At 39.7% G+C, this 22,594-nt stretch overlaps 1 protein-coding gene across 1 annotated transcript in view; it reads left to right on the top strand.

Moving 5' to 3' along the window:
• The first annotated feature begins 4,969 nt into the window (after positions 1 to 4,969).
• The window catches only part of HIBADH (3-hydroxyisobutyrate dehydrogenase), an 85,801-nt gene continuing 68,176 nt past the window's right edge, over positions 4,970 to 22,594 (top strand). Inside the window, exons 1-4 of the mRNA XM_074574916.1 lie at positions 4,970 to 5,123; positions 13,576 to 13,736; positions 18,228 to 18,337; positions 20,789 to 20,910. Coding sequence (XP_074431017.1) covers positions 5,042 to 5,123; positions 13,576 to 13,736; positions 18,228 to 18,337; positions 20,789 to 20,910 — 475 coding nt within the window. The 5' untranslated portion in view covers positions 4,970 to 5,041. The remainder of the gene's footprint in view (positions 5,124 to 13,575; positions 13,737 to 18,227; positions 18,338 to 20,788; positions 20,911 to 22,594) is intronic.

Here is a 22,594-nt window from a genome sequence, read left to right as displayed (position 1 = left end):
AGATGGAGTATCTCTCTTGTGTTTTACTTGGGTGGGATTTTGAAGAGAACTTGATGGAGACGATTGAATTCTTCTGGAAAAGAGGTATTTGAATCTTTTCAGCTCTTCCAAGAAACCCAGTCAGCACAGTCTAGGCTAAACATCTTAATGGGATTTATCAGGGATAAAAAGAGGGCAAAAACTCTAGTGCTTAACTGGAATTGGTATCAATTAGTACAAATACATATGCACTGGTACCCTGCAGTAACCTGCCCTTTCTAACATTCACCTGATGTCCCAGTGAGATATGACCACTTCCCAAACTACAGTACAAACGCTTTTGACAAAACAGACAGTTCATACCAAAACAAAATGTCTATGTTCCCCCACGGCACTACATTCCCACAGAAGCCTGGAATTTGCTTCCCTGTAAGTATATGCAATATTCAGAATATCACGCATATTCAGTTCATGGCTGGTTACTAAATTACATACTGCTGCAGAATATATCAGACAATTCAGAAAGAAAGAAAGAAGTTCAGATTACACAAGGTTGAGTTTTTTTTTCTGTGGGTAAAAATAACCACTTGCATTGCTGCTTACATATTCCAGTTAGTTATCTGGTGAAGTGCACACAGCTAGGAAATTAATGCTGCCCTAAGAATCCCAACTCGAATATTTACAAGTGTGAAGAATGTCGTATTATGTTGGACTCAAGGTCCCTCTAGCCCAGTAGTCTGTCTCCAGCAGTGACCAGTCAGAGAGGAAATATGTAGGGATATTTCTCTGGAATGTTCTCCCAGCTCCACCTATTTGCAGCTCAGGGATTCCTGAGCAGCTTCACTGCACTTTTATTGCATTTTACAAACATTATGAAAGCTCTCCAATGCAGAGAAGTAAAGGCAACAAATGCAAGATGAAAGGTTAGAAGGAGGAATAAAACACCGTAGGCTTGGCTGCCAATTCATTTTGAATCAAGTCTGAAATGTACTGTTGCATCCACTGTAGTTTCTTTTGGCTACAACTAGGGAGTGTTAATGTTGAATTTAAATATTACTCTGCAGTGAGGGTACCATTTTAAAGGTGTTGTATCCCTGTAACTCTTGCTAAATTCAGTGAAAATTGTCCTTAGTTATCAACACAGACTATAAAACTCCATGTCCTGAAAAGGAAATCTCCTTATAGTAATGGAAAATTTAAAAAAAAAACAATCAAGTGTAATTATCCCGCATCAATAGAGGTAAAGTCAGGGGCAGGCTCTAAAAGTAAATATAAATGCCTTTAGCATAATATGACATAGTGCATATATTTCCCTTTGCTTTGTTGGGGCAGACTGTAAAATGGATGCGTGAAAGGATGTGGGTTAAAACCAGTTATATCAGCATACCTGAGAGGGCCGTAAATTGTAATGCAAGGATGGGGATGAGCAGCCGGAGCAAAAGCAGTGGGGATTTTTTTTTAAATCCTGCTCATTTCATGGGTCTAGTATAGAAAGCTGTCAAAAAGCAATTGAACTGACTGGACTGACTGGCGGAGCAACAATGACTTAAAGATCAGTTCTTATAGTGACTCTATACTCTTTTTTATAAAGCACTGTAAGATTTACCAATGAAAACAGAAATGTACCAGTTACATGTTTACTACTTGTCATTTTCATTTATAATTTTTATGCTGTTCTTTTTGCTGTAATGTACAAAATGAACTCTTTACTTACACTAGAGCAACAAGTAGGCTAGCAGATTTTCCTTAAGAAAATAGATCCTTCTTGCCATAATCAGTCAGATATTTTGAGGTCCTATTTCATGCCTAAATCATAAGGTTGGCATTACTGCTTTTAAGATACAATACACCATTGATAGAACAAAACTTTAAAGCCAATTAGATGTTGGCAATCTTCCTACCATTGGCAAAGGCACACTTGTTAACAGTTCCCCTTTGTGGCAAGTTTGCAGTGTAATCACTGATTTCTGGAAAGTTTTTTTGGCACTTCAAGATATTTTAAAATATCTAATGAATTTATTTTTATAGACAATTTTAGACTTTACGCGCATTACTTTAAAACATTTGACTTTAAAAAGTAGGGGTTGTATGCACTCAAATGAGGTATGCATCTCCATTTTTAACACAGGAAAAACCAATAATTTGTAGAACCAACCTATACAAATAATAGTTTATTTGCATTTTAACTAGTTAACAGTTTCAGAAATCATCACATACAAATCTTTATGAAACACTATCTTACTAGGTGTGAGTAAGGAGATACTGCTGCTTTGTTGGAAAAAAACCAGAACATTTTTATCCTGGGTTTTAATATAAGCAAAAGCTTTCATGGCTATTTAGTTAAATTGAAAAGTATTTTGAAGTTAACACAGCTTTTTTCTTCATTTTGTGTGGAAAGAATGTGATTAGGCTGGCAAAGAAATAACAAACACACAAAACAAAATTACCTAGGAAGGCTTAATTTATAGTGAGACAAACTTTTACGAAAGGCAAAATTATTTTTAACAAAATGAGCTAACTTTACTATAAGCCTACCAAAAGTTCAAACATCACTAGAGGGCATTTTGGAGAAAATACAAACCACAACAACACTCTTGATTTAATTTTCTCCTTTCTCCTGCAAATGCTCTGCAGTAGGGTAGCCCTGCATCATCTGTTACTGCAAATGCTTCCTTCCCATAGTGGCTACCTTAGAAGTACTAAACTACTAATAGCAGTTGTATCAGTGTTCATTGCATTCATTTAATGTAATAACAGGTATTTCATCTGTCTGCAAAAGCATGTTCTGTAAAAAAGCAATGTAAAAACTATAGTAAGGTAACAGTGGACATGTGTGTAACAATACCATTTATTCACAGCTGTGTCGGCAAAGTAATATAAGGCTAAGTCTACTACACTTTTATCAATAGGACTCCCCTTCTTCCAGTTTCTCATGCTTTGTTTGGAAGTGATTGTAGTGTATATTTAGTATGCTGGTACAAAGTGAAATTCTCCTTATATACCTTTTAAACAAAGAATGCTTTATTTATATCTATGCAAATAAAACCCTCTTAAACATGCTAAAGGTCTAGAGAAATATGCAGCTATGCAGGTAAAGCTGCATCTTTTATTGAGAGTTAAAAATCTGGATGCAAGGACCACACCAAGTGTAGCACTAGACTCTTCTCTTGATCCACCTATCTATACTTAAACTCTCAAAAAAATAAAATTACTTACTTTTCTAACTAAGTTCAGACTTGATAGGAGTCTACAGACAGTTGGAAAAAGGGCAATGACTCTGAAAATGTAAGGCAGCGAAGAATCAGGCTGGAAGGCAAAAAAAAAACATTTTCAAAGTTCCATGGGATTATGTGTAAAATTCAGGTTTTAATGACTTCCAAAAACATTATTTGGACTACACCTCACTACAGATTTCTGCCAGCATAGCTGCATCGATGAGGAATCACACCTCTTCCCATCCCAACAAAATTTGTGCTCAAGATGGTTGTCAACCTTGTCACCACTGAGGAGAAAAGTAAACATAGCTCAGTAGCTTCATTCACTTGGCACACTTCTAATGGCATGGTGAAACAGACAAGTAAGCTTATGAAAATATTGGTACATGTGAGCCTCTGGCTTTTCAAATGTTTTGCAAAGTGCTAGCAAATTAAAGGTTTTCTGTTTTTCTGTGTCTCTTTCCATTGCCTTAGCTGCAGAGATATTTTTTTCTTCTCAAGTCATAGTGTGTCTTGGTGCTCAGCTGAGAAGCAATGAGAGAAAGAAGCAACTGGGTAACAGTATGAAATCAGTATGAGAAAAGCTGGGCTTTACTCATGTCAGAGTAAAGCTACTATATAACCACAGCCTTCTTTACTGCCTGCAAAATTCCTTTACGTTGAGCTGGGTTAATGTAACTGTGTATCATCCGTTGCTTTATAGGGGCAAATATATTAAAAAAAATAATATGGTACTGATAGAAAAGCCAGGCTCATATATCGAGCCTATTCTTTCTTTGCTAACATATAACTGAGTGAATAGGTAACTTTGAGAGACCTGAGATCTATTCCTGATGACTACGCTCTCCCAGAAGTCTGTAAGTGATACTACATTAACAGCTACAAAAAAAGCTCTGACCTAGCAAGAGCAACCTAATGACTGAGGGAGTCCCCAGCATTCCTCCACAACAAATTAAGGCCAGTTTTGCTGCCAGGAAATTAACCATTTTGTTCGTGAGAGAGAAACGTGGCAGCTGCAGGACTGGAGCTGAAGCCTTGCTCTGAGGAGGGAGCGTTTGCCCACCCTTAGCCCACCCTCCCCCAGAGCCTGGCCTGCTGCCTCACACCCCTGAAGGGCCTGGAGCTCCCTGGGCGCTGCCAGCAAGGTCTCCCAGTCCTGTCAGGTGCTACGCTGTGGGCGAGCAGCACGGCTTTTAACGGCTTGTCCAAACACAAGCCTCCATCGATGTTGATAAACCCTCTGTCAGGCCTTCGTGAACTGCCTCTGGGCAGGGTGAAGCCTGTCATAAGCTCCAACGATCATCTGACAAAACCAGTACAACGCGGCCTCTTCCCGCACCCCGGGGGCGCCGTTTGCCACATGCTTGTGGGTACCTCGGCCCTCACACGGCCGGGGCCGGCCCCACAAACCGCCCCCGCCACAACCGCGACCCTGCCTGCCTTCCCTCTCCTCAGCCAAGAGGCCCTCCCGGCGGCGACGCAGGAAGGGGAGGCCGCAGCGGGCAGACGCAGGCAAGAAGGAGGGCTGGATGGAAAACACCACCCCCGGGGGAGCCGCGGGCAACAGGACACGGTTACCCGCCGCCAGCTCCGCTGCCCCAATAAGGTTCCCCAGCGCCTGCCCAGCCCCCGACCCGCCCCGCTCCGGGGAGCTCGTCCGGCCCCATCCGTCACGGGGGCGGTGGGCGGAGCCAGCCGGCGGTGGGGAGGAGACTTTGCGCTGCCATTGGCTGGATCCCGCCAAAGGGCGCCTGTGGTTGGCTGCGGCAGCTGCCGCTCGGAGCGGGCGGGCGGTGGCGGCGGGCGGGTGGCGGCTGGCCGGAGGTCACTCGGCGCGGGGGCGCAGCATGGCCGCGGCTGTGGTGCTCGGGGGACCGGCGGGCTGGTGGCGCTGGCACAGGCGGGTGCGCGCCGCCCGCGCAGCGATGGGTAAGGAGCTGCCCCTCCCCTCGGCTCCAGCCGCTCCGCTCTTGACCGCCGGGCGGGGAAAAGGCCGGGCCTTTCCAAGGGGCTCGGCCGGGGAGCGCTGCCGCCGCGCAACCCGTGGCGGCCGCGGGGCCTCCGCGCCCCACAGGCCCGGCCCCGCGTCTGGCGGGCCCCGGGGCCGCCCCGCCGTGCAGCGCCCCTGGTGAGGGTGGCCCGGGAGGGACCTCCCCACGGGGGAGCGCTGAGAGGGGTCGTGGTTGGCACGGCGCCGTCCCGCCAAGCGGCTGCCGCGTTACTTGAGGCCGTACCGGGCTCCGGGGTGGCTTAGCTCAATAAATGTTTTCAATAATTTGCTTAAAATAGCGTGCCTGGAAATCATCGGAGCCCACAAGTGCTTCCTGTGGCACCAATGACACGTTAGCAGTACCTGTCACCTAGCGTTGGGCAGTTCAACCCTCGCGATCCTTGTATCCTGATTATTTTCCTTAAACTGAAGGTAAATCCAGCAGTGCTTCCTCCTGTTCCAGCTCCGCAGGCGCTCACTTGCAGATATGCTTGATTCTTGGGCGGCGGAAGGAGCAAACACCTTTAAATGACTCGTTGGTGCAAGGGAATGGAGAACGTACTTGCAGAATTGGAGGTCAAACCTTTTCCCTTTTCTAACTTGGAAATCACGCTGCTGTTTCCAAGTATTTTAGCTGCTGAAGTAGATAATTGAAAATACCTCCTCAGTAGTCTTTTCCATCTCATTTTGATAGCAGTCTGTTGCTCGTGTATGTTCCTGTGTAGTTAGGCTCCAAACAGACAAATAGGTGAAGACCTGTCAAGTAGTGAAGTGGAAGAACTGTATTATTTTAAATGGTGTATCATATGATTCTAAAATCTCAACAGGAATTAATTACTTCTAAGTAACTTCTTAAAAATTGTAATTCCCCTTTAAACCTCATTTAAACTGATCAATGAAAAGTCTTTGACACTTAATTTTGAGATTAGCTTCCAGTGTTACTTTTGCTTGACTGTCTCTCTTCTGCTAATGCATGATTTTTTTTATAGTTGCAGCTCTGGTGTTGTGCTAAGTAATAGCTCAGGTGCAGCGAGCATCTTGGTCACATGCTAGTAAAGTTAAATACAGGGCACCTGTTTGTGTATTTAGTACCTTTTGTGATACCACAATTGAAAGCAGTAGCTTTCAATGTATTTTGAACTTTCTGTGCATGGTAGCTGTCAGATATTTCTGTAAGAGCTCTGAAATCCGCTGTCTTGGTTAATATTCCAACAGTTGTGTTTAATGTAGGAAAAATGGAAGGGATCTCGTTTCTTGGAGTGAAAAGCAACCCAAAACACTACACCGGCCCTTGAAGTTGAAAAATATACTTTGTTTTTGCCTGAAGACCTGAGCGAGAAACTGTGACTAAGTGTAAAGAGAAATTGTGACTCTCCCAAGAAACTTCCCTAGAGCAGAATTTCACCCACAGCGTTTAAGCTCTGACTTACTTTGTCAGTAGTGACTGTGCTGAAAGTCCTGTTGACTCTGAGAAGTGTTTACGGGATGAAGGTCTAAGCATTAAGCCTTCTTAACCGCTAAGCTCTACTGCTTAGTTATATGTCGAGCTTTCCCCATCTCTAATGCGTTTATTAGGTCTGCCATCCTTTTCTTTAGTTTTGAGTAGTCTAAAAGTTGTCCTTTGAGTAGTGATTTCATCAAATGTCGTTGTGAGTGGAATGCCATCCTAGTGAAGGAACTCTGCCAGCTCCAAGAGCTGTCCAACATCACAGTTTGGTTGGGGAGCAGGCTGTCTTCCTTCACTTACTCAATGCTCCTTAGTTACTTGGTCAGTTACTCTTTGCAGCTGGCTCAGACCATGGTGCATTGTTTCTTCTGTGTGTTTATACCAGAGGCTGTTAAATCATCTAGGAGGAAAATAGACCAGGGCAGATTTTGGAGAAGCATCTTGGGTATGTATGTTTGTGTATTAGCAGGTTGGATAGAGACCATGTGGTCTTGTCATCTGCAGCTAGCTCTCACTGGCAAAGGTGCTTCATGGAGAAGGTGTATATGACCTTACTTAAAAGTACATTTTTGATGGATGTGGGGACCACTAGGGAGGATGAAGGAGGTATTAATGAGGTATTGTGGATGACAAAGGAAGATTTTCTGGTGAATGAAGATTAATCAGCTGAGGGAGCTGTTCATCAAAGAAGGTGGTACCCTGCTAGAGAACAAAAATGTCCTTACAAATAGTTTTGGATGAGTAGTAGAGACCATTCACTTAATAGTTAAATAGTACTTTTGTTGATGCAGGAGCTGGTTTTGAACTGTCAAATGGTTCCATGCTCTGGTGCAGAGAAGCATTAATTACTAAGCAAGGATTATGACAGAAAGACCTGCTGCTCTGAAGTCCAGCACATTACTTAATTAAGGGATCAAGTGTGCACTTGATATTCTTTTTAGATGAAAAGTACATACTACATGTTTTTGTCTTTAATGTATTAGAAAACATTTAATGAGGTATAGCTACGGACAAGAAAAATGAGGTAAGAAGACTCTGACTTTTACAAGATAGCATGTCTGGTTTTCATGAGCAGACCTTTACAGAGGCAAGGAAAAGCAAGGGGGTGTTTTCAATGTAAAGCTGGCCAAATTGTAATCTTCTTAAATTATGATTTTGGCAGAGTGCAGTTCTCAAAATCATTGCATAACCTTTAAAAGCCTATGACACTGGGGCAATTTAAATTCCATTGGCAAAAGCTTCTAGGAGCAGAAAGACCTGATTCTGCCTATGTACAGCTGGCCTCTCTAACTTCTGTGTTTCTCCATCTAGTTCCCTCCAGGATCTACTTCAGTAGGGGTTTTATGAGGTTCCATAGAGTAGTCTGCACAAAACAGAGAAGGTCTCTCTGATCCTTTCTTTCAAAGCAGGAAGGAGAAAAGGGATGATGTCTTCTGTTGTACTTGTACCATAACTTAAGATGCTAAATCAGTGTCAAAATCCTTCATTTAGTGGCTCAAATTGAATTGTCATCATGTTTCCCTCTCCTTGTCAAGTTACTTCATAGGCAATTGTACCTTCTCATAAAGCCCTGAGCAACAGCAGCAACTTCAGTTGTTGAGATTCTTCTGGGCATTTTCCCAGGCTCGTGTTAAATCACACCTACTGGGTTGGAAAAGAGCTCAAGATTCACTGATCCAGATTGATCAAGAGTGTTAATATGAGTTGCAACTACTCTGATTAGGAAATTCATATGGGACAGGAATATGTTGGTCTATTATCCCTTGTGCCAGATTTATCATTTTCATTTGACTGTGGAGCTGGGGATTCCATCCCAGGAGCTAGACATTTTGGTGAACATGGTTCAAAATAGAGTTTATAAAGCCAAAAAATAAACAATATAGTTGAGGTTACAGTTTGAGAGTTGCTGGATTCTCAGTCCTGTTCTTGGCCAGTTAGACTGTGCTTTCCTTTAGAGTACAAACATACTGGACCTTTTCCAGCTGTACTGCCTGTGGTCCTATCCAGCTATTAGTTCCTTTTTGCTTGAACACAAAGAGATGTCCTCTGCATTGCATATTATAGTGTCCGTGCAGTCTAGTATTTGCAGTGAATTCAAGGCACCACTGGACCTGAAATTCTTTCTTGAGACTGTAAGAGTCATTACTTTGGGAGATAGTGTAAAATGAAAACATCTGAAATGATCTAAACTTGTAACTGTCATTGTCCAGGTTAAAAAGAAAATTGGTTTTACTATCGTTACGTAGAAGCTTCAAAAGACAAGTTTTAGGTCACTGACAGACCAGGGGTTCTAAGGTCTAAGATTGCAATCTGTGCATTTCTGAATTTACTCTCATAATGGACATGTTTTGTTCAAGAAAAGGCATCCATAGATTCATAAACTCTTGCTGATTTTTTAAATTAAATTATTTTAAAGGTAAAATTCTCATGAAATTGTAGATTAGGTTAGGTGTTTCTATTGTAGGCTGACTTTTCAAATCTGTATTGTCTGTAAGCCCCCAATATGGCAAGAGGGTCATAAATTCATGCTTCTCATCAGTAGAGTCTTCATAGGCACAGGGCTCTGCGAGCACGTTCCCTCAAGGGACATGTTTGGGAAAAGCCCAAATTCTTTGGAGTCAGGGTAGCTGTAGCTGATTTTGCTTACAAATAACTTGATCTATAGATCAGCCTACATTGCTGGTTCTATTCCCAGTGAAGGAGAATTAATTGCACATGGTATCAGTGATTATTTTAAAAGTAGCTTCTATTGCTCTTACTTCTGATGTTCTGCCCTCTGTTAGAAGTTGAATGTGGACTGGGCATTTTTCCAGCCATGTGATTGCAGCAGGTTACTGTAGATTTTATGGTTGAAGTAAAATGGACTCAATACCACAGGGACGGTTTCTGCAAATGCTTACACAATTGATGGGATTAGTTAAGCATACGTGTATGTGGGTTTGCAGACTATCAATCCTTAGATGTTTGAATTATACAATTATTTCAAAACTGAGCCTGTGCCATGTGTCAAACGGTAAACAGTGTCTAGATATTCAAGCTGGACATCAGTTTCCGTGATAGCACCTGTGGAGTTTCGTCTAATGTGAAAATGTGAAAAATCGTGTCTTCTTAAACATCCTCTGTTTCGCAAACCCCCACTGTCTTAAGTAGTCATTAAAAAATATGCCCTGATTCTAAATGCTGTTGATTCAAATTTAATTGAAATCAGCTCTATTAGGTACGTCTATGAGCTAGTTTCATCAGTCCTTTAAAGTGATTTTCCTATATTTGAGTACCTGTGGATCTGGAGGTTTTTCGAAGCTGTTAATCAAATTGTATCATTTTTAAGTGGCTAATTTAACACTGGGCTATGAGAAGTTAAACCAAACTAAGAAGTCAGAAACTGAGTCAGGAACTGGACTATTTCTCTAACGGGTCCCAGTTCCTGTGGATTTGAATATGTTCTAGTTAGCACAGAACAGAAAATGGTCCCTAATTCATGAACTAAGACAAGAGAAAATCAATGAAGACAGACAACAGGGGAAATAATAGAATACAGTGACAGAAAACTAATAATACCCGTCAGCACGTTGCCTCATATTCCAGCCTAACTGTTGCTGTGCCTTCTGGGGACATTGCAAATGAAGACTTTTAAGGAAGGCCTTACAGTAGAAGAATGAGTTAGTTTCATGGATATTTACACTGCGAAAAGATGTCTTAGAGAACTGATGGAGATGTTTGTTGGCAATAGGCTTGTCATTGCAGTCCAATTACCAATTGATATCTTAATAATGAGATGTGATGATAGCCATGAACAGTCATCAAAGCAAAGCAGTCTTACGTGAAAGAGGTATCAAGAAAGTTTTCTGGAAATGATTAGGAGATTTCTTGACGTTTATTTTGAGGTGCTGGTTGGGTGTCCATGAGATGGTGTGAGAAAAGAAATCGGGATAAAAGCGAAGAGTCTACATGAATGAGCTTAGACATGGTAGCCAGATTTATGCTTCTGATGAGGTTCCTTGGAATTCATAGAAACAAAGAAAACTGAGGTTTGTAAGCAAGGCTAACTTTAAAGCTAGATCAGGTTGCTCAGGGTGCTCCAAGATTGCTCCAAGGATGGAGGTTCCACTGTTTCTCTGTGCAGCCTGTACCAGTGCAGAACCTTTCCCCTCATCAAGGATTCTTTTCTTACTTCCAGCCAGAATTTCCCTTCCTGCAGGTTTTGGCCATTGCCCCATGTTCTATTGTGCACCTCTGTGAAGAATCTGGCTTCATTTGCTCTGTAACTCTTCTTCCCTCCCACTCCATAGGTAGTGGAAGACACCGGTTAGCCTTTGCTTCTCCAGGCTAAGCAGAGACTTCTTTCTGTCTGCTGGGCTGTCTGCAGTTTGACCACGTCTTGTGTATTGTGCTGCGTAGAGTGGAATCACCGATTTATTTGACTTGTTGGGTATGCTCTTGCTAACGTAGGGCAGTATAATTAGCCTTTTGCTGCAAGGACGCACTACTGACTCATGCTCAACTTGTTGTCTACGGGAATCCACAGGTCCTTTTCTGCAGAGCTGCAACCTGTGGCTCTTTTGGTCTAGAGTACAAATTTTAGGAAAGATTTCTTCACAGGAAGGGTTCTCCAACGTTTGAACAGGCTGCCCAGGGAAGTAATGGAATCGCCATCCCTGGAGGTATTTAAAGGATGGGCAGATGTGGTGCTTAGGGACATGGTTTAGCGGTGGTTTTGGCAGTGTTACGTTGATGGTTGGACTCAATGATCTTAAAGATCCCTTCCAACCTAGACAATTCTATGATTCTAGCCAGTCCTCAGCCTGCAATGACATCTTCTGCCCCAAGTACAGGACATTGTGTTTGTCTTTGTTGAACTTCTTGAGGCCCATTTCTCCAGTCTTTCTGAATGGTAGCCCTGCCCCGCAGTTTTTCAGCTATTCCCCCATGTTTGGTGTCATATGTGAAACTGATGAGGGTGCTTACGTCCCATCATCACAGTCATTGATGAAATTTTTAAGCAGCAGCAGCCCCAATATTGACCCATGAGGAACACCACACATAACTGGTTTTTGCTAGTCTTTGGACTGCTGATCACTGTTCTTTAAGCCCAACAGTCCAGTAAATATTTCTTCCATCAGGCAGCCTTGCAGTCCAGCCCAGCGCATACTTTCCACATTTGGCTACCAGGCTAGAGGAGGCTGTTTTGAAACCTTTACTGAAGTCAAGGTAAATAAGTTCCACTTATATAAGGAGGTAGAGAAAGAAAGATGGTGAAATTGTGGACTTGAACCTCCACAGGTAGCTGGAACCTTCAGAGTAGCAAAAGGAACAATTTTAGATTAGTCTATGTGATGTATTGGGGAAGACTGACTCATAGAAACTATGAGAAAAAAAGACTCCAAGATGATTACTATGGCTGATGATGGTGTTTTAGGCTCTTTGTTAATTTGTTTCCTAGATTTGACATGTAGCACTTCTTAAAAAAGCAATGTGCTCTTTTCCTGGCTTATCTCAGTTTGCACTAAGCATTTTCCCAGTGCAGTTTTCTTTTAAATTGTGCTACTTCTCTAGCTATGTAATAGCTGCAAGCATCTGTGGAAACTGTCTCAGACCAAAGTTCTCTCAACGAACCTGATTTATTAAATGTGGCACTTCCAAAATAGTGCTGCAGATGAAAGAGCATGACCATTGCTGGCTAAGAAGGAGCTTACAGTCAGAAAGACTTTAAAATGATTAATCAAGTGTTATTGGCCTAGAGAGGATTCTTTGCTAAGCATTGAGACCTCTTAGAGTCTAGATCCAGCTTAGGCACATTTTCTGTACATGCACTTCAGAGTTACAGTAGTTCCGAAGTTAGTTAGCCGTGGTTCTGGCTGCTTAGCTGCCACATGCCTTAGTTTTTATTCTGCATAAGTTTTTCCTTTGCTGTAAAGGAGAAATTATTTTATGTAATCAGCAAAGAAATCTTGGCACTGCCAAATTGTGCTGCCCTTGGATTAGGAGTGTTGAGAGTGATGAGACAGTGATTGCGGTAGATGGATGCCTGCAACGCTACTTACCATCCAGCATTTGATACGCCTGCTACACTATTTACAATCCAGCATTTGATACTCACTAACTACTTGTAAAAAGTAACTGACGGAAACTGTAGTGTTTTCTGTAGATTGCAGATTATGCTTTATAGTTTTGTTTTGGTAGTACAGCACATAGAATACAGTGGTTATATCTGTAAAGACTTCATCATTTTGTATTTATACTCTAGTTTGTTCTAGAGTATAGAACAGTAGTTCTATAGTAGTAGTTCTAGTTTTAAACTGTAGTGCAAGTGATTACATGGCTCAAAGAATTGGCAATGATTTATTATTGAAACTTCTGCTTTTAGGTTAGTGGTTTATATCTGGATGCAGGATCAGAAGAGTCCAGTTATTATCTATGAGGGGCTGCATGAAATAAAATGGCAGCCTCAATCCATTTCTAGAGAACAGGTGCTAAATCCCAGGGCTGCAACCAAAGTTGCAAATAAGGGGTCTGTAAAATATGTATAAAATTTGATTTTGCATTTCCAGTTTAGTATTTAAGCACATGACAAAACAGAGACAAGCCTGCATATTTTAAACCTGCATTTGAGCTCCTCTCAGACTGAAACCCAGGCCTCAGCTTTCAGGGATGCTGCTCAAGTTTGATTATTACTATGCTTTTTAAAACACTCACATTTTCCTAATTAAAATATGGAGGTTTTTGCTATATAAAAAATCGTTCAGGGATGGTATTTGTGGCACAATGTCAGCTATAATCTATGGTTTAAGTTATGTGGAGTGGGAATCACATTTCTGCCCTTTTTAGGTTTAACTATTTAAGTTGTCTAAATCAGTGCAAACAGATTACATGCTAGCTTTTGTTACATCATTGTTGCACATTACTCTAAAATGCAAATATATTGATATTTATTGTTTTGAAATCAGTGTGTTCTAGGGCAATGGCTTCCAAAACCCCAGTTGGATTCATTGGGCTGGGTAACATGGGAAATCCAATGGCAAAAAACCTGGTAAAACATGGATATCCAGTTATTGCATATGATGTATTCCCAGAAGCTTGTAAAGAATTTCAAGACTTGGGTGCTCAGGTATAGTAATAAACTTTCTTTATTCCAACAGTAACTGTATGTATTGAATGGTTCTTGCATGTGTTATTTTTTAAATAATCTGTTTTTTTCTTTGTTAAGATCACAATTGTAATTAATTAATTAATTAATTGTGTTCAGTTTAGTGAATACAATCTGAATCTGGGAGGTTTCTCTTGGAGCAAAGTCATGATTCTACCTTAAGTAATTTTCATGCCGTTAGCCAGAATCGCTACCTTGTTGGACTTCCCTAGCTGGGTTTTTTTTTCCCTTTTTATGAGTAGGTTGATGGCCTGTTCTTTCACCTCCTCCTTTCTCCTGCTTCCTCCTCCCCCAGGTCTAGATGGCCAGTGGGCTGCTTTTCATCTGGTTCCTACTTTGACCTTTTCGGGTTTGATGACCCTAGTTAAAAATTCCTGCTGGCATAGCTGTAAGGGTTATAGGGACGTATGAGCTTTCCTGCTGCTTCAAGGTGCAGTCCTCAGGGGCAGGGGAAAAATCTAATTATTTAAGTGCTTATTCTCTTGGAGGTGAGGAAGGTTATGGTGAGAGAAGAGGAAGGAATGGAAAGGAAAAAGGAGGGAAGGAAATTGATCACATTAAGGAGGTTTACCTTCCTGCCATATACCCTGCGAAATCTTGGCCCCATTCCAGTCAGTGCTATTGCTTTTGTTGATCCTTAAATACACCCAGAAATGCATCCAGTCTCTCAGATGGTTGGGATTGCCTTTTCTAAGTGTCTGAAACCCGTTTGAATGTTTTTGACATACTTCAAAGCTACAGTAGTTTAGATAGTTGTGGTTGGATGGATGGATAGGTGCATAAAACACAGAAACAAAAGAATGTATTCCAGTAAAGATAAACCAATGCAAAAATAATCCTCTGATGGGACAGTGTAGAGGATAGGGGGAAATTTTCCAGCCGTGGCAAGGAAATTGTAGGTAGATCTAGATAGAGGAGTTGTATGACTTGAAAGTCTAAACTGTTGGAGCTAATTGCAGCTGTTTTAAATAATGAAGTAACGTCAAGATTCACAAAAGATAAAATCATGTAGTGCACCTGTTGATAGTTAACTGCAGCTCCCTCTGAATAATTACAGAATCTGGGCCTTAAGTGAGAAAGTAAGCTTTTCAGCTTGTTTTCCTAGCTACTGTTTTTATTTTGTTAAAGAGCTGAGACCCTCAGGGATGAGCCAGACCTGTCTTGAGTAAGAGGCTGGGCAAATGGAAGTCTGTTTTGAACAATTGGTTCTATTTTTAATTCATGTTCTTTGCTGTGGCTGCCCATTTGGATAGCTTATTGCCACAGTAATAGAATTCTTGGCATCCATTGCAAGACTTCACATGTGATATTCAAGGTGAACTGTAATGCTTTTAAAAATAAAGCCCAAACTATGTTTTAAGATTGTGAATCACTAAGAGAATACATGGGTAGTCTTAAATACAAATAAAACACACTTAAAGAAAATATGTAAACATAACTTCCTCTTTTTGATCTATAGGTGTAAATCCTACTCCGGCATTTTTTTCAGGACTTGGAAACTTGTGGGTCCAGAGGGCCTTGTAGAAACTGCTGTAGAAGGAACATTGGGCTCCAAGGGCTGCTTTGTCTTTGGTCTGGCTGGTAGGGTAAAACCATCAGGAGTGTTGCAGAGGTGAAGAGATTCCCCCAAGAGACAGTAAATGTTGTCAAATGTCCATTGTTTAAAGTAATTGCTACTACTAAGGTATATGGAGGATGAGGCACATTTGATTGTAAATCTGCATATTCTGTGATTCCCCTTTATTTAGCCTCTGAAGAGCTGGGAGGTAGTATATATTTTAGGAGGCAGCCCCCCACCTACTGATGGTGAACAGTAAGGGGAAAACTGGGCAAGCAGGAGGATACGGAACTGCTTGGGGTGAAACCTGGAGAAAGTTGCCACGCTGCAAACAAGGGAGAATACTGATCAGTGCTGTGAGCAAGTAGGTTGCCTCCACACTCTGCTCTCTCTTTCCCCTTCTTCATAGTTATCACTTTCTTTCTCATACAGCAGAGTGCGTATGTCACACAGTCACTTAGCTTCAGTTTACATATCTTTAAATCATATCTCAAATTTGGAAGTTTGAGAGTGTTACTGAAGTCATCTGATGCATAAAGCACCATAAAAATAGAGCTTTCTTCAGTGTATTCAGTGAGGATGGCATTTCAGGCAAACAGGATTATTAATTGACTGATGATAAATATAAAGAAAAAATAAGGAAGCATTTTGGAATAAATATAAGTGGATGCGCATATTTAAGGGCATAAACCAATGATCAGTATGAAGAAAAGTCTCCCCTATCCAGTTGCATACTGCAAGAGTTTGCTTGAACTGTCAAGTATCAGAACATGTGTGGAACTTGCTGCGTTGCTGCTCTGAGACAGTACAATCTATGTTAGTAATCAGCAATTAGTATTGGATATGTTTTTTTGAAGTTACACATATATTCGTAATGATTTCAAATGCTTAATGTTTCTTAATAGCTTTCAAATCATTCAACTTTATTTCTGAGACATGAAGTCCCAAATTAAAAAAAAGTTCTGTATGCTGCTTGGTGAACCAAGTAGGTAGGTTTCCACTGGGATTATTAATCATTTTTTTTACAGTAACAAAAAGCCAAGAATGACAATTTCCACTTTAATTCCCACTTTTTTGGTACTTACTTCCTCTCTCCTGCTCTAATAATACACATTGGGACTGAACCAAACCAGAGATATTCAGAACTAAAGACAAAGGTGTCATACTCCTATATAAAGTTTTAGGCTTTCTGGTCTCCAGGGAAGCAAGTCATAAAATTAACTAATCAGGTATAGAAGCTTTTCTGCTTATAATGGCCTCATTTATTCCTCCTAACCTTTGTTGTTTGGACTAGAGTATGTTTCCTTTTATAACTGTGTGCATTTTACCAGATGTTTTCTGTAGTATTAACTTATTCTTTCAAAACAGAAAGTGTGTGTTTCTAAGTCCCACCTATGCCGGTTTCTTTACTCTTTTTTTGAGAGAGAGTTTTGCTCAGTGGATATATACAGTCTTCCCTTCTTTTACTTATTTTACAGTAAGTAAAACAGAAATCAAGTTTATCATGCTGTATCCCAGAAATCCTTCAAGATGCTATTCAGCATTTCTTACAAATGTGTATATACCTTGCTTTCTTTGATACTGAGACCTTAAAAGCATTGTATATAAAAAGATAATATATTTACATAAGTGCCTTTAACTACAGGTATTTGTCAGTTAAATACCTGTAGTTAAAAATAGATAAGGAATGGTGAAACGAGGTCATCAATTTGTTGATTTGTCTACATTATGGAAAGGAACCAATTTTTTCTAATGCAATTTCTTTAACCCTAAAGCCATGTGATATGGAAATTCTAATTTATTCACACTGACTAATAACTGCATATAAAATTTTGTTTAAGACATTTCTTAAAGTTTAAAAACCCGAGGCAAATAATTTATCAAGCGGAATAGTTCGTTATAATATTAAGGTTCCTCTTCATCATTCAGCAACAATAACTAGAAAATAAGTACTACAAGCCCTATCCACAACCAAAATCTACTTTCTGCTCATGTTGCTTCCTGCTTGGAAACTAATTCCTTTCAGTAAAACTACCCGAATGAGTGAAATCAGATTTGGTCTTTGTGGGTTGAAGATAAAAGAATAAGCTGTAGTTTGTTGTTGCTGTTTTCCCTGAGCTATGAATTTGTTAACAATGTATTTTTTAAATAAGTGAATTATCTAAAACTAGTCATTGACAAAACTTTAGCTGTCAGTATTTCACTTGCTGTGTACACGTCTTAAATACCATACTGCCTGCCTCTGAGAATGAGCTGGGGAAGGTAAGTTAGGTATATTTATTTAACAACAAATAGCTAACAATATATTTTGAAACTTATTCACACATTTTTGGTGAAGTATGCTTTAGCTGATAATTTTCTTTTTTTTTGAAAATGTCAGCCATAATATTGTGACAATCATCAATTAGTTTATCTGATTTTTTTTTAAGGGGAGGCTCAGAGGTGCATTAAGCCTTTTTTTCTTTTTTACTCAGTCTTCCTATCTTCCAATGCTGTATAAACCAAGGAAGAAAGTGAGATTTTTGTCATCCTTAGTATTGACCCTCCTTAGAAACGTTGTAGAGCAGTATTTTGCATAGATGCATGGTTTATAATGAATTGAAGATTCATGAATGGGTTGATGGGATACAAGCATCCCCATTGATGGATGTTCTGGAGGAACTTCTGTAACATAACATCCTTTTCAATTTTTTTTTTATTTTTCTGTTGCTGAATCCGATTAATTAACATTTCCTTTAGGAGGGCAGAGTTTGTCTTGTGTTCTGATTTTTTGCCTTGCTTAGTTGTGACCAGTGACTTGCAAATACTAAAACCAAACTCAGCAAACATGTTTGACATTTCTTTTTCAGGAAATGTAAGTTTGTATAATTGTATTATTTTTTTTTCTTGAAAAGGTAACAGATTCGCCAGCAGATGTAGCAGAAAAAGCAGACAGAATTATTACCATGCTGCCTTCTAGTCCCAATGCGATAGAAGTTTACACAGGAGCAAATGGAATTCTAAAGTAAGAATTTGCTGTAGTCTGGAGAATTCCCAGTCCTACTCTAGGCTGTGTTACACAGTTTGTCAAATGATCGCTGTTGCTGTAACTTTTGCTGTGCCTTTAGGGCACTTGATGTTCTCCTCTGTTTTGTCACTATTGATATTTCTAATTACATGAGTTTTCTTAAGCTGTGCTTGCTTTCGAATGGCTTTTGGCTAAAGTCTTGATTTTATTTTCAGTAGAATAATAATTGATATGAATTTGAGACAACCTGCCTGCTCAGTTGCATGTTTCTTTTACCATAATGTAACGTACTACAGATGAGTGTAACTAGAATATTTGCTGGCAACAATTATTTGCTCAAATACTTTTTTCTTTAATTTGAAATCCTGTAACTGAAATGTTCTAAAGAGATGCCATTGTCTCTCATAATATTAAAGTGCATTAACATAGAATAGCTGACGAGGATTTATTGATTTCTACTCTTATTATCTGTTTATTACACAAGAAAATATCTAAAGAGGCTGTTTAATCTGAAGCAGTGTTTTTTAACTTTTGCGGAGGGATTTCCACAGAGCCTCAAATCCATATTTTGCAGAATTCTAATACTCAGACTTTTTGGACTTGCAAAATTGAAAAGTAAATATCATTTAAAAGGCTCTTATGGCCACGTGTGCACTGCTCCTAGAAGGCTGACTAAGGGTATTGAATACCTTTGAGGATCATGTAGGATCTTACTGCTATCCAGGTTAATAATGTAAATGAAGAAACATACAGCAGACAAAAGTACAGTAGGTTGTCTGAAACTGATGATAGCTTTTTTAGTTATTGATTGTAGACAATATTAAGGTGCAGTGATTAGAAAATTAGATAGAGGAGAGGGATTTTCTGTAGTAACTAATAGTTGCTTCCTTCCCTTACTATCCATAGTTTAATTCCCCACAAAGTAGGACTGAGCAGATCTAAGTATCCGTAGCTTAGACCCTTCAGGGAAGAAGGGTAATTGGATCAGTCCCACAAAGCTGGACAAACAGCTGTGGGAGAACAGTATCCAGGATGGCAGTGCTTTGAAGACCGATTGGCAGTGCTTACTGATATAATACAGCCAGTTAATCTTTTGAGTACCTAGATGTGGAAAATACTGCAGGGAACAGAGGATGTGGAAAGCAGTCCTGTACTCCTGCAGTTTCTCAGCCTCCGTATTCAAAAGAAGGAAGTGTAATTGGACAGTAGTGGTTAATTGTCACTCTGAGTGACCTGGTCCTTGGTGACTGGTCTGACTGATAACTTCCTGAAGCTTTTTAAGCTTTACTGAAGAAAACATTGATGCTCTGTAGCGTTTAAGGGTTAATTTAGTCATCTCGCTGTGTTACCAAGGAGCCTATGCCACTGCTCCTTGTCCTGAAAATAAGGGGAGATGATGTACTACTGTATCTGCCACCCTGGTTTTCGAGTGCAAACTTACTGCAGCAGCTCATCCCTTCTGTGGGAAAGGTCAAGTTCGGTCTATGTGGCACTATTTGAGTCTGGAGCTACAGTGGGGTCCACAACTGTATGTATATATTGAGAGACTATTTCTAGGTAATTCGATTCAGTGAAATTCACTGCACTGCCAGCAGCATGCAAGGTGCAGCGAGGCTTTTAATCTGTCATGTGTAACTTTAAATTACCGACCTTTTTATGACTGAAAAATTATGTTGGTTGTTTTTGTGGTGTTTGCTGGTCCAGTAGACATTAAATCATGGTGCAATTGAATGGAAAGAGGGATAAAAATATAATCAATTTTTTATTGTTGAGAGCATTAAAAAAATTTAATTGCATTTTTTTAAACAAACACATACACATTTATTTTTGTGTTCTACAGTTTGGGATACAATTCTTCTGCCTAAATTTACTAGCTATCAGTGGGAAAACTTAACATTTTTCTCCATGCTTCACTTTAAATCTGCAGTGGGCTTTTATGGTGTTAGTTATGATCTTTAAGTACAATAAATTGTAACAATGATTAATAATGCAATCAGGCTGTTCTGATAAGGACTGAAGATATTGTATATATATATATAGAAAGAAAATTGTATTGTTATATATGAAATTTTAGGCTGTATCAACATTTAGTTCAGTTGCTTAGAATGCCTCTTAGATGATCTGTATATTATGTACTGCTCAAGCTTGCATGGTGGCAGGTTTTCCCAGTGCATGTTTTTTGTCTATTTTTTTGTAATAGTGTTTAAGAAGAACATCGGGTTTTTGTGTTCAGGTTTTATTGTGCTTTAAGTCATTCAAAATTGTGCAGTATGCATGCTCAGGAGTATACATACTGAGCAGATCTTGCTCAATAGAGTTTAAAACTTTGTGTTTATTAGCGTACCAAAAAGTGTCTGTACATTTTATCATGCTGTGGAAAGCCAGTGCCATGGTAATAGTTGCAGATGTCTTGTGCAATGAATACTGAATAATTAATCTTTATTTCAGGAAAGTGAAGAAAGGCTCATTGCTAATAGATTCCAGTACTATAGACCCTGCAGTTTCAAAAGAATTAGCCAAAGCAGTTGAAAAAATGGGAGCTGTTTTCATGGATGCTCCAGTTTCTGGAGGTAAGTCTTCATTAACAGTTTACCTCATACTGGACATGTCTCTTTATTTGCAATCTCAGACACCAGTTTGTACCCTTGTTGCTACATGTTGCTTTTCATTGCTATATGTACAGTATTTATTTTTTTTTACATTACATTAAAGAAATGTACGTTATTTTAGGAATATTTTTAGAGTATAGGAATATGTGTTAGACCTGGAGAAACTGAGCTTTCAACGTGACATGGTACAATGGTCCTTTTAATTTAACTTCTACTCAGGGTAGAAGAGAATTTGGCCTTACAGTTTGTCAAAGCTCTTCCTGAGCATAGCCTGAATTTTAGATCATGAAGATGAGTGTGGGTGTCCTGGTTTGAGGGTGAGGACCAAAAACTAACCATCTTTTTAATTTTCAACTGAAAACCAAGGCAGGATTTGGCTACACACTAGATACCAAAATTTTCGTACAAATTCTAACATGAACAGAAATTAGGAAGACCCAGGTAGGCGATACTGAAGAATGTAATGGGGAAGACAAGATTCTTGCTTCCCAGCCAAAATATTAGTCCTTGTTTTATAAAGTTAGATGACTTGTCAGTGTGGGAATAAAAACCACAGCAAAAAAGTATATTGTGGATGGATTATATATCTATCTGATCCTTTTCTAAACACAGTATGGCCTTCTACTTATCAGTTGGGCAATTCTGACATCTTTTATGTAGTTCTCTTCAATCGCTTTCCCCCAAATATGTTGTTTACCTGAGGGAATTATTTACATTGTGGAAATGTCTGTAATTTGTTTTTACCCGTAAGTTTTTGCTTTAAGGCTAACTATGCTATAATACAAAGAAATAAAGAAAGAAAAGTTTGATTCCAAAACAACCCTAACTGTTTTGGATGTTTTGTTCCTTGAGAAAATGGTAATGCTGAGACCGGGTTAATATGATAACATACAGTTGGCTAGTCTGAATACAAATGTCTTTTGGCATGTTAGTGGTTTATTTGAATGCAAATCGTTTGGTGTTTAGTATCAATTACAGATTGAGTGATTTTCTGAAGGAGGAGGAAAGAATTGATACTTAGCTTTCTGGTATGTAATGTTTGTGAATGCCAAGGAATGCTCTGTACAAATCATGTTTAGAGCAGGCAGTTGCTGAAAATGTGGAGAAGTTAAGTATGTTTGTTAGAAAAAGCTTTAATGTTATGCTTTGTTCTTGCCATCTTTCAGGACCTAACACATGAAGCCTTTGGGGTATTTTTGTACGTCCTGACTGCATTGTTGGCCTTTAGACAAGACACTAAATGGAGACGTATGCTCAGCTCTAGAAATTGGCAGGCATTATTCTGTTGCTATGCAATGCAGTAGACTTGGCAGAAGCGTAAGAGAGGGCATTTGTGGGACACAGTGAGGAGGAAGAGAAAGCAGCATGCCTGAACTGTCGTCTTTCGACCTGTCTGCTTACTAGCTGTTATTGCCAGACAATTCCACTTCTGTTTTTAGGTATTTGGGTGTTGCCTGATGGATGTTAATTTTCATCTGCACTGTGAAAAAGTTATTTCACAAACTAAGTAATATTTTGAAAATTGTTTGGTCTATAAACTTTATGGAGAAATAGTGATGATTTTAATCCTGTCTTGACATTGTAAATGAAGTATCTTAAGTCTAGCATTACTGCCAGATTTTAGTAGCTTGTTTGCAGCCTTTAC

Source organism: Larus michahellis, chromosome 2 (genome assembly GCF_964199755.1).
Source record: "Larus michahellis chromosome 2, bLarMic1.1, whole genome shotgun sequence".
Classification (NCBI taxonomy): Eukaryota; Metazoa; Chordata; class Aves; order Charadriiformes; family Laridae; genus Larus; species Larus michahellis.
This window is presented reverse-complemented; position numbering and strand designations above follow the sequence as displayed.